At 47.0% G+C, this 18,348-nt stretch overlaps 1 protein-coding gene across 14 annotated transcripts in view; it reads left to right on the forward strand.

Moving 5' to 3' along the window:
* The first annotated feature begins 1,351 nt into the window (after positions 1-1,351).
* FBRSL1 (fibrosin like 1) overlaps positions 1,352-18,348 on the forward strand; it is a 508,752-nt gene continuing 491,755 nt past the window's right edge. For all 14 annotated transcript variants that reach the window (XM_082293570.1, XM_082293580.1, XM_082293573.1 and 11 more), the window contains exon 1: positions 1,352-2,406. In XM_082293570.1, coding sequence (XP_082149696.1) covers positions 2,113-2,406 — 294 coding nt within the window. In that variant the 5' untranslated portion in view covers positions 1,352-2,112. The remainder of the gene's footprint in view (positions 2,407-18,348) is intronic.

Here is an 18,348-nt window from a genome sequence, read left to right on the forward strand (position 1 = left end):
AGGTTAGCCCCCAGGAAAGGTGAAAGCAGCTGAAAACGTAAGGAATTAAGCCAAGTCAGTCCAATGGAGCAAAGCCAGCCCCACACAAGGGAGTACCCAGAAGTGATGGTAACATGCTGCAATATCTGACTGTGCGCAATAAAAGATGATAACAGGAGGATTAAGTCCTGCTACCATTGCACTATGTAGGACAGCCGTGTGCAGGAGCCCTGATCTAGGCACACCTTCCTCAGTGCTGTCCTTGGGACTGGGCACTGCACTGCTACTCAGTTGGCCACCAAGCCAGTCCCTGTCCCAGGGGAATGCCTGAGGACCAAGCCTTTGGCCAGGTGATCCTGGAGAGGAGAGGGCCTGAAACTGCAGGGAAACAAGACGGGAAACAGTCCCCTCCTGCACTGCAGAGCCCAAATGAAACCTCAACTAGATGAATGGACAGGGAGCAGAAGCTAATGAACAGGGTCTCCTGCTTCCACCTCCATGACTCTTAACCCTTGGTTCCCTTACACTGCTCCATGGCACACCTACAGCCCTGGTTGTCCAGCTCCTCTGTCCTGCACCCTCATCACCAGCTCATTCCCTGATTGTTCCCTAACTTGTCCCTTGACCCACAGATTGTTCCCTAGCTCATCCCTCAGCTTCCTCCACGTCTCTCAGCTCTTCCTGTGTTCCCCAAGTTGTCCTGAACCCCCAACTGACCCCTCAGCCCGTTCCTCGGCTCAGCGTTTAACCCTCAACTCATCCCGCAGCTCGTTCCCTGTCCCTGGCTCACCCTCCGACCCTCAGGTCACTAATCGCCCCTGGACTCATCGTTTGACCCCCAGCCCATCCCGCAGCTCACGCCTGGTCCCACCGCTCGCCGCAGACTCGTCCCCTGTCCCGGCCCGGGGCGCTGCGGGCGGAGACCCCTCCCCGTCCCGGGGCAGGGCGGCCGCGGGTCCGCGGGCGGGAGCCGGGCCGGGGGAAACTTTTCCCGGGGGCTCGGGCGGGCGCGGCGCCCCCGGCCCGCGCGGAGGGGAGGCGAGGCGGCGGCGGGGCGGGAAGGAGGAGGAGGAAGGGGGGGGGCCGGGGGCACGGCCGGGCCTGCGCCGGGGAATGACGCGCAGCTGGCAGCCCTGCTCATGCGCGGCCGGCCGGGCGGTGCTAGCGCCGCGTCCCAGCTCGGGGAGAATGGGGCGGCATCCGGGCAGCGCCGACTGAGCGGCTTCTGGGGGCCGGGGCTGCGCCGCGCCGCGGGCGGCCGGGCTGGGGCGGGCGGGCGAGCGCCATCCGGCAGCGGGCGGCGGCGGCGGGGGCGCCGCGCCGCGCCGGCGGGGGGCTGCGAGCCGCCGGCGGCGCCCGGCGAGGAGGGGTCGGCGGCGGCGGCGGGCGGCGGCGGCGGCGGGCGGCGGCGGGGGCTGCCCAGGGATTGTCTCGCTCGCTCCGCGGCAAGAAAGTTGGGCGGCGAGCGCGGCGGCGGCGGCGGCCCCCCTGGCGGTGCGCGGCGGCCGGAGCGGGGCCCCGGAGCGGCGCTGCCCCCGGGGAGGGGGCGCCGCGCCTGGATTATCCCGAGCTGGGTCGAGCCTCCTGGATCTGCCTCTCTCCTCCGCGCCGAGTGAATCCGAGGTGTCCTCGTCCTGATCCAGATAAATCTTCCCCCCCTTCTCTTTTTTTTTTTTTTTTTTTTCCTCCCCTCCTCTTCCCGTCGCTGCTTTTTTTGGGGGGTGGGGGGAGGCGGGGGGTGGAAATTTGTCAAGGTCATTCCGTGGATTTAATATTTTTTGTGTGTGTGTGCCGCTCGCCCCACCGCCACCGCCACCCAGCCTTGCTCTGTGGATTATCATCGCCCTGGATCCGAGGCTCTGAACAGCAGGATTTTTTTGTTGTTGTTGTTGTTGATTTTTTTTTAATTATTATTATTATTATTTTTTAAGGTCTCCGGGGTTTGGAGAGGGGAAGCGGTGAGTTGGAGGGGGGCGACTTTTCTCTCCCCCCCGCGCCCCCCCCACTCCCACCCCCACCCCCCCCCCCCCCGCGCCTGGCCTTCTCCTTTTCATTTTTCTAAAAAAATTTTTAATTATTATTATTATTATTATTATTATTTTTAAATTTTTTTGATTTGCTTCTTCTTCGGCGATGGATGGGAAAATCCGGCAGAGCCGGAGGTCGAGGTCGCAGCGGGACCGCGTGCGGCGGCGGGAGGCGGCGGCCCGCGACCCGCGGAACCAGAGCCCGTCCTCGGGCTCCGAGAAGGAGCCGAGCCCCGGCAAGGAGAACGGCGGCCAGAACTGCACCGCCCCGCGGGGCCCGCCGCCCGCCGCCCGCGCCGCCCGGCCCCCGCGCCGCCGCCGCCGCGAGTCCAGCTCCCAGGAAGAGGACCTGATCGATGGCTTCGCCATCGCCAGCTTCAACACCCTGGAAGCGCTGGAGGTAAGAGGGCCGGGGGGCTCTGCCCTCCGCGGGGCGGGGGCTGGGGCGGGGGGGGGGGGTGGTTGGAAGGGAAAAGGAAAGGAGAGGAAAAAAAAAAAAAAAAGGGATTTGAGAAAGGAAGCGCCGCGCTTTCAGGCTGCTGAATTTTGCAAATAGCAATTAACGTGCATTAATCCTGGTGTCAGCCCGGGGGGATCCCGGGGCTGCGGTCAGGAGGGTGCCGGGCCAGCCCGGGTGATCGCGGCTCCGCTGGCAACTTGCTGCCCCCCCCCCTCCGTTGCTCCTTCCGTCCCCCGGTCCCCTCCTCTGTCCGGCTCCGGCCGGTGTTCGCCATCACTTCGGGCAAGTCAAATGTTTGTTTGGGGTTTTAATTGGCTGCAAAATATTCCTGGCGTGTTGGGATGGTCCGGCATTGTTGTGAATGGTGGAGCTTCCCCCCCCCCCCCCCCTCCTTCCTCCCACTCCCCCCTCCTCCAGCTCGGGAGTTTGTGTTTGCATTGCCAAAATGTTACTTTATCTGTCTCCGGAGATTGTTAGCAAATGGCTAGTGTTTGACATTTTGTGGAAAAGAGATGTTTAAATGGATAATAATCCCTCGGTTGTAATTCCCATTTTTGAAGTAATTGAACAAATTCTTCATCTCTTGTTGACTGTACATATTTTTCTGGTGTTAATAGGCTGGCAAAAAATATTGCTTGTCTAACTTATTACAAACAATATTTGCTGAGCAAATACTGCCTGCCTTGTCTGAGCTAAGTTAAGCAGAGCAGGAAATTTAGTATTTTCAGAGGGGCATTGACAAACTATGACTTTGGCTTTTGATTTTTGTTTTGTTTGTGTATGAGGGGAAGAAGTGAGTTGTCGAGAGGAAGCACCTAACAAGTTGCTTGTTGGGTGTAATAACTTAAATTCCCAGTAAATATGAACAATCCTGGTGCCTTTGCCCACTTTCTGTGACACACCATGGTGAAAGCATGGGCAAAGTTTTGGGTGCTCTCCCTGCTTTGGATTTCCTGACACTTGTGTATCTATTAACGTGTGTTACAGCAGTGAAGAGTTCTGCACAGGCTAATGAATGCCCTCAGATCTGCCCTGGGATCTTTAATGTCTTTGGCTCAGACTTAGAGGTCCTATTTTGTTTGTGGGCTTTGCTGCTCCCCAGCCCACCCCTGCTGTCACTCAGGCCTCTGGTGGCATCGTGGTTGTGAGTTTTTTACCTGTAGAACCAACTTCTCAGAGTCCCAGAGATGGTCCCTGAGTGCCCGTGGAGGTGTCAGGGGTGGCCTTGGCCATCTGCCCAGGTGTCAGGACCCTTGCTGGGGGAGCCAGGGGTTCTGCTCAGCAGGGACATTTAGCCCAGTGGTCCCTGAGCAGCTCTGGGTGTGCAGGTGCTGGAGAGGGAAGAAGGTTTGTGTTAGCTCGGTGATGGCTGTCCTTTGGCTTTTTGCGATGTCATTTGTGGGGTGTTGTCCTAACAGGAAAGCCAATTACTTTGTGTATGCAGAACTGATAATGAGCGAGCGATCTGCTTTCGTGTGCCTCTAAACCAAGCCCTAGACCTGTCTGTATAACCTTATTTTTTCTTTTCTTGGGCATGCTTAGTCAAATATGCATCAGCAGATAGGTCCAATTAAACCCCTGAGTCTCTACTGAGCTGTCAGGGAAGAAGGTAAAATTCATCTTCCTGCAGAAATTTTCTACCATGGTGAGCACATTATCAGGAAATAGAATTCAAATGATAGTGCAGTCCCTCCAGGCTGACAGGGAAAACTCTGGGCTTTTCAGATGGGTTGAACCTTTTTATTGAATCACCCAAACCACAACCTGGCACACAGGGGTAGAAAGTGACCTTAAATATTTGCCACCCCAAGGTACTTCTGCTTGTGGAAGCACTTCTGGTTTTTCTTTAGGGGAAAAAAAAAAAAAAAAAAGGCTTTACAAATGATCCACTTTAAAATTCTTGCAAAAAACTTCAGTACCGCCTGAAATTACCTGGTTTCTACTATATTTACCAACATCAGAGAACACCTTCCTGAAATGAACTGGTATCTAGTATATTTACCAACATGTCAGAGAGCACCACGTGAAATCAACTGATTTCTCCTTTATTTACCAACATGTAGAAAACGTGCACCTCTGCAACCATGGTGGTTGGGACATCAGAGGGAAAAGTGTGAGCAGAATTCACCTGTTTCACACCAACCAGGTGTGTTGTGTTCAAGGTTGCATTCTTGGGCATAATGACTGTGTGCGTTTCCTAAATCCTGGTAACACTAAAAAGAAGAAAGTACTCTACATTGTGTGGATTTTTCCATGCAGCACTGCCTTGGACCATGGGTGCTGTCTGGCAGATGTGATGCAGCAGCAAGGCAAGGAGATGGTTAAGGCAAAAGTAGCTTAAAGTAGTATATGCCCATGTAAATGACAGAAATGGCAAGGTCATTTTGTGTGGTGTGGAGCTGTGTTCTCTGGTGAACTTGACTGCAACAGGTGGTTTTCTTCTGCTTTGGAGGAAATCTGTAATTTGGTGTACATTGTTTTTTCAAGAGAACTTTAAATCTGCTGTAATGTTATTTTAAAAATAGATAAGAAATGAAACCTTCTATGCTCATGAGGGGGAAGAAAGTGTAAAAGCGAGTACATGGCCTAGGGACCGTACTGAACTAAGAAAGTATTTTAATTTTTTAATCCTAAAAGGAGCTTTTGTTGCATATGTGGTAGCTCATTGTGGTGTTCTAGCTTGGTTTGTTTCTTGATGTTACAATGATCTCTGATTATGTTTAATAGACTAACTAAGCTTTGGGTTTCCCCTTGGAAATGAAATTTCTCAGTGTTTAGGTAGAACTTAATGGTAGAATCATTTAGGAGTGGTAAGGTGGTTTTTGGCTTGTTTTTCTTTATATCTCACCATATTGTGAATTCCCCTTCCCCACTGAAACAAATTCTCACCCCTGGTATTCCTGTAAATAAAGGGTGCTTTATAGAAAAAATATATGTATTCTTCCTTTGTGTTGACCTGGGAGTGTGAGCAGTTAAGGTTAATACAGAGGGATGGCTTTGAGGTCTCCTTTAGCTGTCTGGTGTGAATTTTAAGCATTTTGGATTTTAACTCATGTGCCACTGTTTCCTTTGGCTGTTGTCATCTGAAAATCATGTGTCTTGTTTTGGCGATACTTGTGACTTGACTTATGTATCTCCTATCCTACCATATTCCAAATAAAGACTGAGTTGATTATATATATATATATCTTTTAAATTAAGTAAAAAAAGAAAAAAAAAAAAAGCCCCCAGACAAACAAGCAGCGGCCTCTTTCTGTGTATAAGAAGTTAAAATTTCTCCTTTCTCTTCCTTCCCCTGGATCTTCTTGTATAAATCCAGCTCAGGTTTCACGCAGGTTACAGCTGATTTGTGTGTGTGTGTGTAATGGTGTTTTGTTTGGGGTTTTTTAATACCCAGACACTCACCACGACTTTGGACTTAACCTGGAAATGTAGTTTGCTCTGACCCCTTGGCTTGAGGTGGTCAGTGAGGTGGGCAGCTACTGCAAAAACCATCAGGTGCTGGTGCTGCCCAGGAGATGGTTGTTGTGCCAGGGGTCAGGAAAGCTGAAGAAAGGGGGATTTCTCCCTGCCTTCCGAAATGAATGGTGTGGATGTGAGCATGTGTGTATATTCATTACGTTCAGATGAAGCTGCTAATTATTCTTGAAGGTGATTGGTGAATCAGAGCGAGAGAATCTAAATGAGTGAGTCGGTAGTTGAGGGCTCTCTCTGATCATAGCTGTTCCTTTCAAGTATGAAAAACAGCGCTAAAAGGGAACTTCATCAGAATGTTAATGAATGCGATCTTTGAGAGCAATTGTTCTCCCAAAGTAGTTGAAAAGACAAGGGGTTGTGTTTTCTTTTTGGCTGTTGTTTATCATTTTTACAGATTCCAGCAAAGCTTTGGAGCCCTGAATGGAAATTTTAACTTTCTTGAGGAGGGATGCCTGTGTGTACGGGGTTTTTTGAGGAATGTTTAACCTATTTATAGAACCTTGTGGACAATCTGTGCTCAGATGTGTGTGGAGTGATGTGTTGTGTAGAAGCAGATCCCCGAGCTGAAAGAGGGCAGACCTTGACTCGGTGCACGTGGTGTTGAAGTGGAGATGCTGCCCTTACAAGCTGAGCTGGGGCCCAGCTGTGCCCCAAGGAGATTAATGCTTTACCCACTCTTACTGTTGTTTGTATCCAGAGGTCTGGCAGTGCTGGCTCGCAGTTCCTTCTCTGCTGTTTGTGCCTGAGTGGAGCAGTTTAGAAAGCCTGTTGGTGATAGAAGACTTCTGGACAAAATCCATAAGTTCTCCAGCTGTCATCTTGATAAGGCTGCTTTCACATGTGTGTTGTACACTGTCCTGTTACTGTTGCTCTGATCTCTCATTGATAAGAAAACCAATGTATTTAACTGCAGCTTCCCGTTCCAAAGGTTTTGTGCTAGTTCCACTGACTTAGCAATGTAACTCCTGATTTGTCACCACCTCTGTGTCTACTTTGCAGCTTAGTTTTTTCCATAGCTAGCTTATGTTTTAAAACAAGTTTCTAGATATTTAAGTATTTTTTCCTTCTACCTAATTGTCAAGTGATGGTGTATCAAGCTAGCATTTCTGATGGCCAGTTATTCCTCTTAAAAAGTGCTTTTAACCCCAGGAAAGCTAATGATTTTCTGGATAATGCTCTAAAGGCTGTAAATGCCTTTTGGTTTTTCTGAAGGCTTGCTAGTCTCCATCGATTTGTTCTCCTAGCTGTTGATTTTCTTTTTCATCTTGTCTGAAGCGGGTACTCAAGGTACCTTGTTGTTGTTGAGGAATCAGAGGTGATTAATGCAGAGCTAAAGCAGAGGGGGAGAGCTCTGGAAATCCTGAAGTATGTGCTCAGCTGGGTCAGGAACTGAGAGGAGCAACGTTCCCTGCAAACCATGGTCAAGTGGTGGGCTGTGGTGAGGAAGGATCCAGCTCTTCTGCTGGATAGGGAGTTCTCTGCCTCATCAGTGAAACCTGCCAGGATCAGAAGAGTGATGGGGTGTGTGGTAAGTACAGCCCCTGACTGGGGCCATCCCTGCAGCCACGGTCAGGGCACTTTTAGTGCACATAAAGTGGCTGCAGGGGTGTTGGAGAGAGGAAATTGCTTGGAAATCCCAACCAAGCTCAGAGGTCACCCTCATCCCTGCCTGAGGTTTCATTTTTAACTCAATTTGCGCTGGATTATGTCTATCTGGGTGTTTTGAAAGACCTCTTAATATCCTACCATTTTTTCCAAAGTAGTTTCCCATAGTCTAGCTGCTCAGGCTTTCTTGAACGCTCTGAAACCTGGGGCAAAACATGAGGTGAAGTTTGCTGAAATGTCAAGTAGGTCAACCATCACAGAGAAATTCACAATATATATGTTTTAAAATTAGTTAGACTCTATAATATTTAAAAAAATTTAAGGGACTCTGTATTGCACAGGTTTTGTAATAAAAGGGATATAACAGAATTCGTGTTCCACTTCACCCAGATAATGAATGTTTACTTGCAGTAGTGCATTTGACTTTATGCCTAGTAAGAACTGAAAACTTTACTGTCCTGTCAGTGTACTAAGAAGATGCACTTTTTATCGTTTTTCTCAGTTATTTCACAGAATGAGACTATCACAATGTTGCTTTCTGGGAAAATAGCAGTGAAGAAGGGAGCTGGGTAGGATGAGATCAGCCTGGTGTTTGATGATGTTTCTTTGGTAGATTGCTGCTTGCTCTGCAGAAGGGCTGGTGGTCCTGCAACTGCACTTGTGTAAAAATGCATTTAGGTACAGAGATGCAGTACTGTGGCTGGAGACACACTGATGGAAAGGTTTTGGGGTGGTTTGTGTTTTTCCCCTTCTGGTATCCTCCTGCTTTCTTTGGGTGAGGTGTGGAATTCTCCAGGCACAGCCACAGCAGGCTGCTCCCCTGTGTCAGGCTAAACTTTTGCGTGCACACAGGTCCCAAACTTGTGTGCACTTTGGCTGGAGGGAGTGTTGCCAAAATGTGCTTATTGCTTCAGCTTCTCCAGCATCTGGGCTTTGTGCTGGTGGTGCAGGTTGTGGAAATACTGTGTAGTTTGTCTGCGGTGCTGCAGCAAGTACTCGAGAGAGAACAGTATCAGCAGAACTGAAACGCTGTTTCCTGCTTGATGCAGTTTGTTTTTTGTTTTTTAAATAAAGATTTGAAATACAGTGCGTAGGGTGTGCATCTTGGTATCAGTTGTAGGTGAACATCCAGCTCTAAGTGAGAACAATTTCCAATTCACTGCACTTTAATGCCTCCAGTTTATCATGGTAAATGTATAAAAGAGTTTTATGTAGGTGAAGTGGCTCTTGCTGTTTAAATATCTCCTAGCTCTACTGTGTTCAGCACATGGGGGGCTGTGACTGTTCCAGCCATGCTCTTCAGAGAGAAAAGAGTTGGAGCACAGTGTTGCCAGCCCTGGTCCATCTCCTTGAGAAATAGTCTCTTTTTCAAAACTAATGAACTATTAAGAATGCTGCTCTCATACTGAAAGGAGAATCAGTCTTTATGTTCTTAATCCAGAAACATTTAACATGAAGGCGAGGGTTAAACAGCTCCCGAGCCGCCCAGGCAAAACCAGCCTGTGTGTAGTTGTTGGTCCAGTTCCTCTGGTGCAAGAGTTGTGAAAGCTGGGCAGGTACGAACTGCGCCGGCTGCAGGGCTCCCACCTGCAGATGTGTCGAGCCCCAGTGGCAGGCAAAGAGGTGACTGTCACCCTTTGCAGCTTAATTATTTTGTACTGAGTGACTGGATGTGAGGTTCAGAAATACCTGGCTAACAGGAGCGCAGGGGCAGCTGCGTGCGCGGCGCTTGGATGATCCAGGATGAATGGAGAGTGTTTCCTTTGTAGCTCTGTCTTGCTTCGAGCCAAAAAGGGACTGAACTTGAACAAAAGTTGCATCTGCAAGGTCAGTGGTTGGCATGGATAAGGGGATTGAAGGGATCAAAATTATTTCCCTGCGCCACTGGCTGCAAAACATGGGCTTATGGCACCATTCCTGTCTCTCCCTTTGTGCTCAGAGCAAAGCTTTTTTAATCTTGTGCTGGCTATCTATAGTGCCACACAAACATGGCAATTTGAAGTTAAATGTTCTATTTTGAGGACTGCCGTGCACGGTCGGCAGGGCAAGGGAGCTGCGCTTGGGCTGCTCTCCCCTGCCCACAGCCTGCCTTGCTCTCTCTTCTGCGCAGGTTGTCATAGAGAGGAGTTCAGAAAATACATACACATGATGCAGTTGTGCCTGTAGTCTAAATGTGAAGCTTATAGTGTTTGTGGTTTGATACCGTGTTACCTTGCTCTCCAATGGGTGTTCTTTCTAGCTTCATAAAAATGAGACAGTAATTGTTCGGGTTTTTTCTTTTTTTGGCCCAATTTTAAATATAGATCGATTTGCTCTGATGCTAGGGTGTCCCTGACCTAGCCTGTACTTAGTGACGAGATGCTGAATTTAGGAGGAAGCATGCAGCCCAAGTTGGGAAACAAATGGTAATTCAGAGCTGCTGGCTGTTGGGTGGCTGCTGAAGGACACCAAGCTTGTTCCTTTAACCCCTCCTGTGGCTTAGTGAAGCTGCAGCTTCTTTCCTGGGAGCTCTTATTCGTAGAGAGGAGCAAAAACCCCCAAAGAGTTTCAAGGGAAGCAATGTCTCAAACCTTACAATGACATCAAGTGCATCAGGTAACAAAATGCATTATTGCTGTTGATGTTTTGGTGGCTCGTAAATGTCTCTTGCACTGCTGTGGTAGAGGATGTGCAGCCTCTTAACTCCATTTAGCCTGGGCACATACCTGCACTCAGGGGGAGCGAGACTCAGGATGGTGTGCAGCTAAGAGATGTTTATGGAATCAGTCAAACTTGATATAAAATAATTATGATGTTTTGACATCTTGTTAATAACTTGCAGCCATTGGACGAAATGGAGTTATGGCATTCTCAGTCCTTGATGGAACCTTGGCATTTCTTTCAGATTGTAAAATTAAAAGAAAAAATGTGAAAGCCATTAAAATAGTTCGATGTGGTGCCTGGGAAAAATGATGGGCTGCTTAATTGAAAAAGTGCTTCATTCCAGTTGAAGTTCATTCCAGTTCAGTTCTGCCCATTTCCCTGCATCCCTGCATCTGTAATGGAGAAGGAAAAGGGCTGATTCCTCCAAAGTCTGTCTGTGAGAGTGTTTTGGGTGTCACTTGGTTCTTCATCTTATCTGTGAGTGAAGTGGAAGGAAATCCTAGCGAGCATTAGACATGAGAGAAAAGTCTTGTCACCTGTAATGACTAAAATCCCCTGAAGTGTTGCCAGCGTGTACTTTAGGAATCATATAATTATATGATTATTGAAAGAGACATAAAAGACCTCATGGCAAAAACCTTAGAAAGGGGGAGGGAGGGAATCCATATGCAAATAAAGATATGCAGAATTTGCCGTCTCTCTTTTTTTTTTTTCCCTAGTTATTTTTCAGTCCAAAGCTCAGTAATTGCTTTTATGGGGATTACTTAATAAAACTGGGGCATGCAAAGGAGGGAGAAATTGTTTATGCCGAGTCACAGGCTTGGAGTCCTACAGAGTTGGAGTAAAAATGGACTTCTGAAAGTAAAACTGCAAAGTGGGTTTTCTGCTAAGAGAAAATAGCATTTTGTTGAAATGTTATCCTACAATAAAAGTGTTTTGTGGTCTGGCGGTTAAGCAGAGGGGTCCGGAAGTTGAGATAACGGGGTTTTCTTTCTGACTCTGCCACAAGTTTCCTCTTGCCGAGCTCTGGGCAAGTTCTTTCATCACTGCCTGTGTCACCTCAGCTTTGCCATTGCTGGCGTACCTGGTGGGAGGCTGGATTTGCCGCCCGGGGAAACTCCTGTCACCCCTCTGACGTGACGGAACTGTCTCTCAAACCTGGCGTGCGTGCTGTGCTTGTGCAGGAGGTGATGGGAGAGCCTCTGATGTCAAAATCTCCTTGTACAAACTCCTAGGGAAAGGTTTCTCCTCTGCCACATCAGGGGTGTGTGCAGTGTGTGAGAGTCTTTTGTGTGGCATGTCCTGGGCACTGCTGTGCCCTGCTCTGGGCACTGCTGATGGTGCAAATGCAGCCTGAGGTTTTCCTGAGCTCTAGTTCTCCTCTCAGAGTTAAAACACAGGCCTTGACTTAGGGCTTTTTAAGTTCCCCTAAGCTTCATCAGTCCTTCCTGATGCTCTGGATTTATAATCTGGCTTCTCATGGCAGCGCTCATTCGTGCGTTTACCTCTCCTGATGCAGAACAGATGTATCTCAAGAAAGGTTTTGTTGCAAGATAGGCAAAAAACACCTTCCATTTTTTCTCAGGCTTAACTAAAGCACTTGGTGCATTTAAAAAAAGGGGGGAAAACCCTGTCATACTGCTATTAGTGTTGAGTTACTGAATATTTTGCAAGATCTCTCTAGGAAAGAACACCACCATTCACTCTGGTACTCTAGTTTGATGCTGAATAGTACAAAGTTGTGATACGAGTTCGCTGGTGCGATTTTTAGCTGAAAATGACAATGGTTTTCCAACCAGATGGATTTTATAACTTGCCTGCCATCAGCTCATCCATCAACTCCACAGAGATCTGTACATTCGTGTCAGTGTGCACATGGCAATGTTGTTGATTACATCAAACAAACTGATAACCCTGTTTGAGCCCTATTCCCACTCCTTGGGCAGCCCCTGGGTGGGTTTGACAGTGAGGGGAATGGGTGGAGGTTTGTTCTCAGCTTGTCCCTGTGGGTACTCTATGGCAGCGTGGAGCTGAGCTGTGTCCCCAGCTGCTGTCCATGGCTGTGGAGGTGGCTGCAGCTGCAGGGTTGGTGTAACTTGTGTGGGGAATGGATACAGGCACTGGCGTTTCCAGTGCTGTTTGTATTGGGAAGAGGATTAATGAAGCGAGAGCCTCGGGGCTGCACAGGGTCTGTAAGTTGATTTCATACAGCTCTTTCACACTCATACATGACTTTTCTTCCACGTCGCTGGATGATGCTAAGTCTCACAGGGTGTGTGACTTGGAAATTAAAATTTTAGCTGCATCTAGGCAAAGGTGCTTGCAGAACTCAATCAGAGAAGGTTCTCATGCTCATTACTAAATCACTTGTACAACTTTTAGGCTTTTTGCAAGGAAAGATGCTCTTTCTAGTGCCTGTTGGATAGAGGAGCCCTGTGTTACCATCAAGCTCATCTGCCTTGTTTAGAAAATGACCCTGTGTTTTGGCAGGTGTAGGACAGGCTCTTTCCAAACCAGAGGTTATGAACTGCTGTAATGGGGCCTATGTAAGCTAATGTAAACTCCCAGGTGATACCTCAGACAGACAGCTATAAGCAGTTTGTTTTCTTGGTAGGTTCCCAAGAATTATTTTTGAAACTGGTCTTAAAAAAAAAAAAAAAAAAAAAAAAGAAGAAATAAACAGTTTACACAAGCAGTTTCCAGAGAGAGCATCTTTGGTTTTTTTATCTTCAGCTGTGTTGTGTTCTGAGAAACACATGGATGGGTTGTGGAGTCTGAATGTTGCCTGGCTCTCCTCTGCCCAGGAGATGCTCAGGGTTATATAATTATAAAGCTGCTGGTCTCTAAACACTGTAGCTCTTGTGCTGCAGCTTGAGGTCAGCCATGCTCCTGGACTGTAAGATTATTAATGTTACTGATCATTGCAGTGTGCTGTGTTGCTCAGGCGGAGCAGGCGGGTGTGTGAGTTTCCAGGGGAGGCTGTTGGAGCCTCTCTCTTGGGCGGGAGCGAGGGCTCTGCTTTCCTGATCAGCGCTTCCTGGTCAAAATGTATCCGTGGATTTTCTTTACCGCTGCCAAAATAAATGCAGCAGACAATCCAGGGCCAGGAATGTCATCATCATCAGGTTACTGAGTTTCTGCCTGAAGGTCAGCTAACTGTGGCTGCTACTAAATAGCTGTTTGCTGATATGTTGTGTGCAATCATACGCCAGGCCTGGCATGTTTTCAGTGGGGTTTTGGCATGGAGCTGTGTGGCCCAAAGAGGAGCATGTTTGATGATACTTGTAAGGTTGATACAACCTGCAAAGATACTAATTTGACCTAGAAAAGGACAGAGTATAAACTGTGAGTGTTTATCTGTGTTAAGTACAATGTGCTAGCCATCCAAAATCACATTAATTTGGTTTGCTGTCCTCCTGTGGCAGTGCCTGTCCTCCATGGCATGGGATGGGGTCAGCACCTGGGGTGGTCTTGAGCAGAGTGCTGAGATGCTGTAATGTGGAGCACGTGTCAGCATCAGGGCTGGTGAATGGGCAGCTTCTGGTGGTGTTTCCTGGAAGCAAATAAAGCTTGTCTTCCCTTGGGGTGCTCCTTGGTTTGCTTTTTGTGTACTTCTGATTATCTGCTAGTTACCTGCAGGTGAATTTTCACTGTTCAGTGCACTTAGCTGGGCAAAAAGGAGCAGCCACCGAAGAGGGGAAATAGATTTTTGTCTCAAGCAATAAGTGAATTCTTCTTGTTCTTTGACATCTTTTTCCTTTTGCGCACGTGTGTGTTAAAATTCCCACTCTCTGTTTATAAATGTTCAGCAGATGAAGTCACTGGTGTTTTTTCCAAGTATTACCTTTACGATGTTCTGAACATAAGCAAAATGTGATTATTCACTGAGCCTCTGCTGAATACTGTAGGAATAATGAGTCTGCACCTAAAGCATAAACCCAGACACATGAAGCATGCCAACAGGAATACAGACATGGGGGAAAAATGCAAAGTGTAGCTTCTTTTACCAATTTTACTGGAGCATTCTTGTACTTTGAGTTAGGAGGAGATTAATCATGATGTAAGACTGGTGTTTCTGATGTTAGGGAACAAAAAGTGGGGAGAGTGTGGGGGTCCCTTCCCACCATGGGAAGCTGTGTCCTCTTGGGAGAGAACGGCTCCCAGCAGTGCACTTTAACTGGTGGGCTTATGGAAATGGAAAAACATGGGGGGCAGAGGGGGGAAATCACCTGGCTTTGTGTCTTCATGGGGATCAAGCCTTTTCAAAAAGAGTAAATTTTGGCATCTTGCAATGTATTCCTGGTGCTGGTGAAAGGAACAGAACTAGGCTGTGGAGGCTTTCCCACCTGGTGCATCGACATCCCTTTGGCTCTGCCTTCCCAGGCAGCTGCCAAACTAGAAACTTTGGAATGCCTTTTTCTGCAGGCTGCAGGTACCTTTCAAGAAGGTCAGAATTTGGGTTGCCGCTGAATTACAAAGTAAAACCTTTGCTGTGATGTGCAGAAATTTTTTTAGACTTTCTTGTTCTTCTAATGATACACTGCCAAGCTTTAAAGTTGAATAAACTTTAAATATCACCTCTGTCTAGCAGCAGTTGAACTTTGTTTTCTACTTTCTTCAGCCTGAAAACAGAAATAGTATTGTGTTCTCTTTAGACTATGGCCACTGAAATGATTTGTCTCTATTGTTAAAAAAAGAATGAGAATTTGGGTGCCTAATTACCCAGTGCTGCTCCTTTTAATTTTGAAAGTTCGTCCTTTGCCCCTGCTCTTTTTAATGTGGATTTTCTAAACAGCATCTAAAAATGTGTCTAAAAGACCTAATTAGTGTTGATACTTCAATATCTGAGCTTATAATTTAGCTTTTTTAATAGGGCACCTGGGTATCAGCACTAAATATGAAGAAAATGGAACCTATCCCAAAAGTGAGTGCATAGAATTTTAATTGGGGATGGGGGAAGAAACAACCCTGAAACTTCAGACTGAATTATTTGTTTGGGCACTGCTTGTTTGGGCACACTTTGTTTGAGTGTTTCCCAGGGAGGGAAGGGGGAAATGGTATTTAATTAATGCTTCAGTAATACCATGCTCACTTAGCCTTATGGTTTTAGAAAAATTTGCCTAGGCAAAGTTGTCCTGGCTGAGGTGGATATTTGTTTGGTTGATATTTTAAGTCTGATACAGCACTGTTCACACCTTCTTGGAATGTAATACAGGAATAAACGGGAAACCCAATCTCCTTAGCACCCTGAGTCTCACAGACAGGCCGTGCTCTGAGACAGGGATTTATTTCATGCATGGTGGCCTAGACACGAAACAAATGTGTGGAAAAGGGAATTATGTAGAATTGAAAGTGACAATTATGCAAACATTCCAGTTGAGGAAGAAGTAAATTCTTCTCTTTTTCCATGTGCTTGGCTTCAGAGCTAACGAGCAGCCTCTCGGGGGTTTTGGTCTGTGTGTTTGTATCTGTCATATCTCTCTCATCTCGCTTGCTTCTTGTTCCTTCTTTTTTTTCCTTTTTTTTTTTTTTTCTGGTTTGACCTTATTTTCCCTTTTGTTCCATGGAGTCATTCAATCTTTGTACTGCCGGGTTTGTTTACCTTGCCAGAGGAAAATGTTAGCACCCTTCCATTTAGGAGCCCAGGGCTGCTGTCCTCAGTCCCTTGCAGCCCAGCACTGTGGCCTTTACTCCCTGCCCGGGCACAGGAACATGGTGACTGATGGCATCCAAATCCCTTTATTCAATTGTTTTTTTGCTTTTAAAGGGAGGAGAAGCTGGTGAGGGAAGAAACAAGCTGTGAAAATAGCTCTGTGTTTAGATGGACACCCTTTTGCAAAGCTAAACAACTTGATCTTCCACACTGCTGGGTAATTCCCACGCTTGCAGAAACGAGGGGAGAGTGAGCAGGGAGCTGGGGCTGTGACCACTTTAATCTGACATAAGTATGTGTTTTTGCTGAAGGGGATGGTCCTTTCCTGCCCTGGCTGCTTGTCCCGATTACCTCCCTTGTTCCAGCACTAGCGTTTATGCTGCCAGGAAAACTAATTCCCTGGTTCCCTGATCTGGCTCGCTGCACAGCCACGCAAATGCCCTTCTGGCACGGGGCAGGCGGGAGGCAGGGGAGGGGGGGATGCAGAGCAGATGTGTATTGATTAAAGAAACCCTGCCAATATGGCCTGAGCCTTTGGAGCAGGATTACAGCTACATGTTCTTTCTGTGTTTTAGGTCATCTAAGTCGAGGGGGCTGCTGAGATGGGTGGTGTAAAATGATGATTGTGCCAGAGTGACTCTGGTCGTGGTTAAGCTTGTGAAGTTGGTGGTATATGGGGTAGTGGGGAGTGGCAGAGGGTGGAAGGGATTACTGGGAAAGGAAAAACCTCACTGGCAATTTAATTGCTCTGAGAACATAGTTTCTACCTTGTTTTCACTGATTAGTTTCAATGTGACAGGGAGAAAGAAGAGACAAGCTTTTTTTTGCTTGGCTGGTTGCTTGGAGTGGATAAGGTATCTAACCCTCCTGATGGCAGAAAGTTAAAAGCAGTTCCGTCTGTAAATGGCACTTGTAGCTCTGTTCACACAATAATTCCTTCTTTTTAGCCTTCTGTTCTTTTTTTCTCCTCCTGTCTTTCTTTCAGTACTGTATCCCGTGCATGTGTTGTATTAAGGAGAAGCCTGTATTGGATATTAAATCCAAGGATTGGGGGAAGCAGGAGCTCTTCTAATCAGTGTCATTTTCCCAGCTGTAATCCCACAGAGGGATTGAAGAAAGTGTCAGGAGGATAAGATCAGTGTTTGAGCCCAGCTAAACGCTGGCTCTGCTGTGTGAAAATGGCTTTAATGGAGCTTGGTTGTGGGGGGAGAAAATTGCACATAAATTGTGCAAATTTCTAAATAAAAAGCATTTAATTGCACTAAAAGAGGGGGAGGGCCCCTCTTGTGTGCACATGGGAGACTTCAGTGAGCATAAGTAACCTCTGTGGCACAGCAGTCATTGACCTTGTCAAGTCCTGCCATTGGAGGTCATGTGTGGTGAAGTGGGTTGCCACGGGGGATTAGCACATCTGGGCAGAGGGTTTTTCCTTCTGAGCTTGTGCACGCCAAATCCCATCTCCAGCAGCGTATCTGGAGTCGTCAGAGAATGCAAGGAGCAAGGGGATGGGGAGGCACCTGCCAGAAGTGCAGGGGAGAAACCTGTCTGGAGCCAGGGGCTTCCTTGGCCCCAGCTGCAGGAGAAAGAACATTTGGGTACGCCATGGACTCCCAGCTCCTGTGAGGTGAAGGTGGACTTGAAATTTAACTATAAAAACCCACAAACTTGCCTTGGTAATCTCATAATTAGATAGTTTTGAACTGTCTTTTTGCCCAGATTTCCCTTATAGTTTTGCATGTACTTTTGCATCCTACCTACAGCTGTTGTTTTGGTATGAGAGGTACAGTTTTATGCAGGAAGGAGGCTGATATGCTTACTTACTGGGCTGAAAATATGCAGAGGATGATGTTTTGTTATAAATCTCAGAAGGAATGAGTGGTGTATCAGCTCCCATGTAAGACTTCACAATTACTGTGTGAAGATATTAGGCCCAATTCACAGATGGTAGTGTCTGAAGTACAGGGAAAACAGCTAATTACTAGCAACTGATCTGTTTGCTCTGTGCTTAAAGGAGAGAATATTTAAGGCTGGCTTTCCTGCTTGAATGAAGTGTTTATTAGAAAGCTTGATGCCATGGCATCCTTGAAGTCTAAGCATTACAGCATCAGATTTTATACAGACCTGTTCTGTTTTGCCTCCTGTATTCTTTTACAGTTCTGCCTTAGTTGAATTAATTTCATATCCCAGGAAGAAAGTATTAAAAGAAAATTACCAATATTTCCAGCAGGAACATAGTTGGTATCTTAGTAGGTGGAAGAGGCATTAAAGTTGAAGCTCTCTGGTCTTTGTGTTTGCTGGTAAGGGACATCATTTGCACTGATGCCCATCTCCTCCTGGGTGAGGAGAGAAATGATAATGCTCTGCTCCTGCCTTAGTTGTGAACACCTAGAATGAAGCTGTAGCTGGTTGTAGTTACTACAAGACTGGGTGCTGATGGGGTTTGATATTTGTGCTAACTTTTTGCTAGGCAGGAAAATGAGAGTTGTGCAAAGTTACAAATTATA

Source organism: Coloeus monedula (assembly GCF_965178545.1).
Source record: "Coloeus monedula genome assembly, chromosome: 18".
Lineage (NCBI taxonomy): Eukaryota > Metazoa > Chordata > Aves > Passeriformes > Corvidae > Coloeus > Coloeus monedula.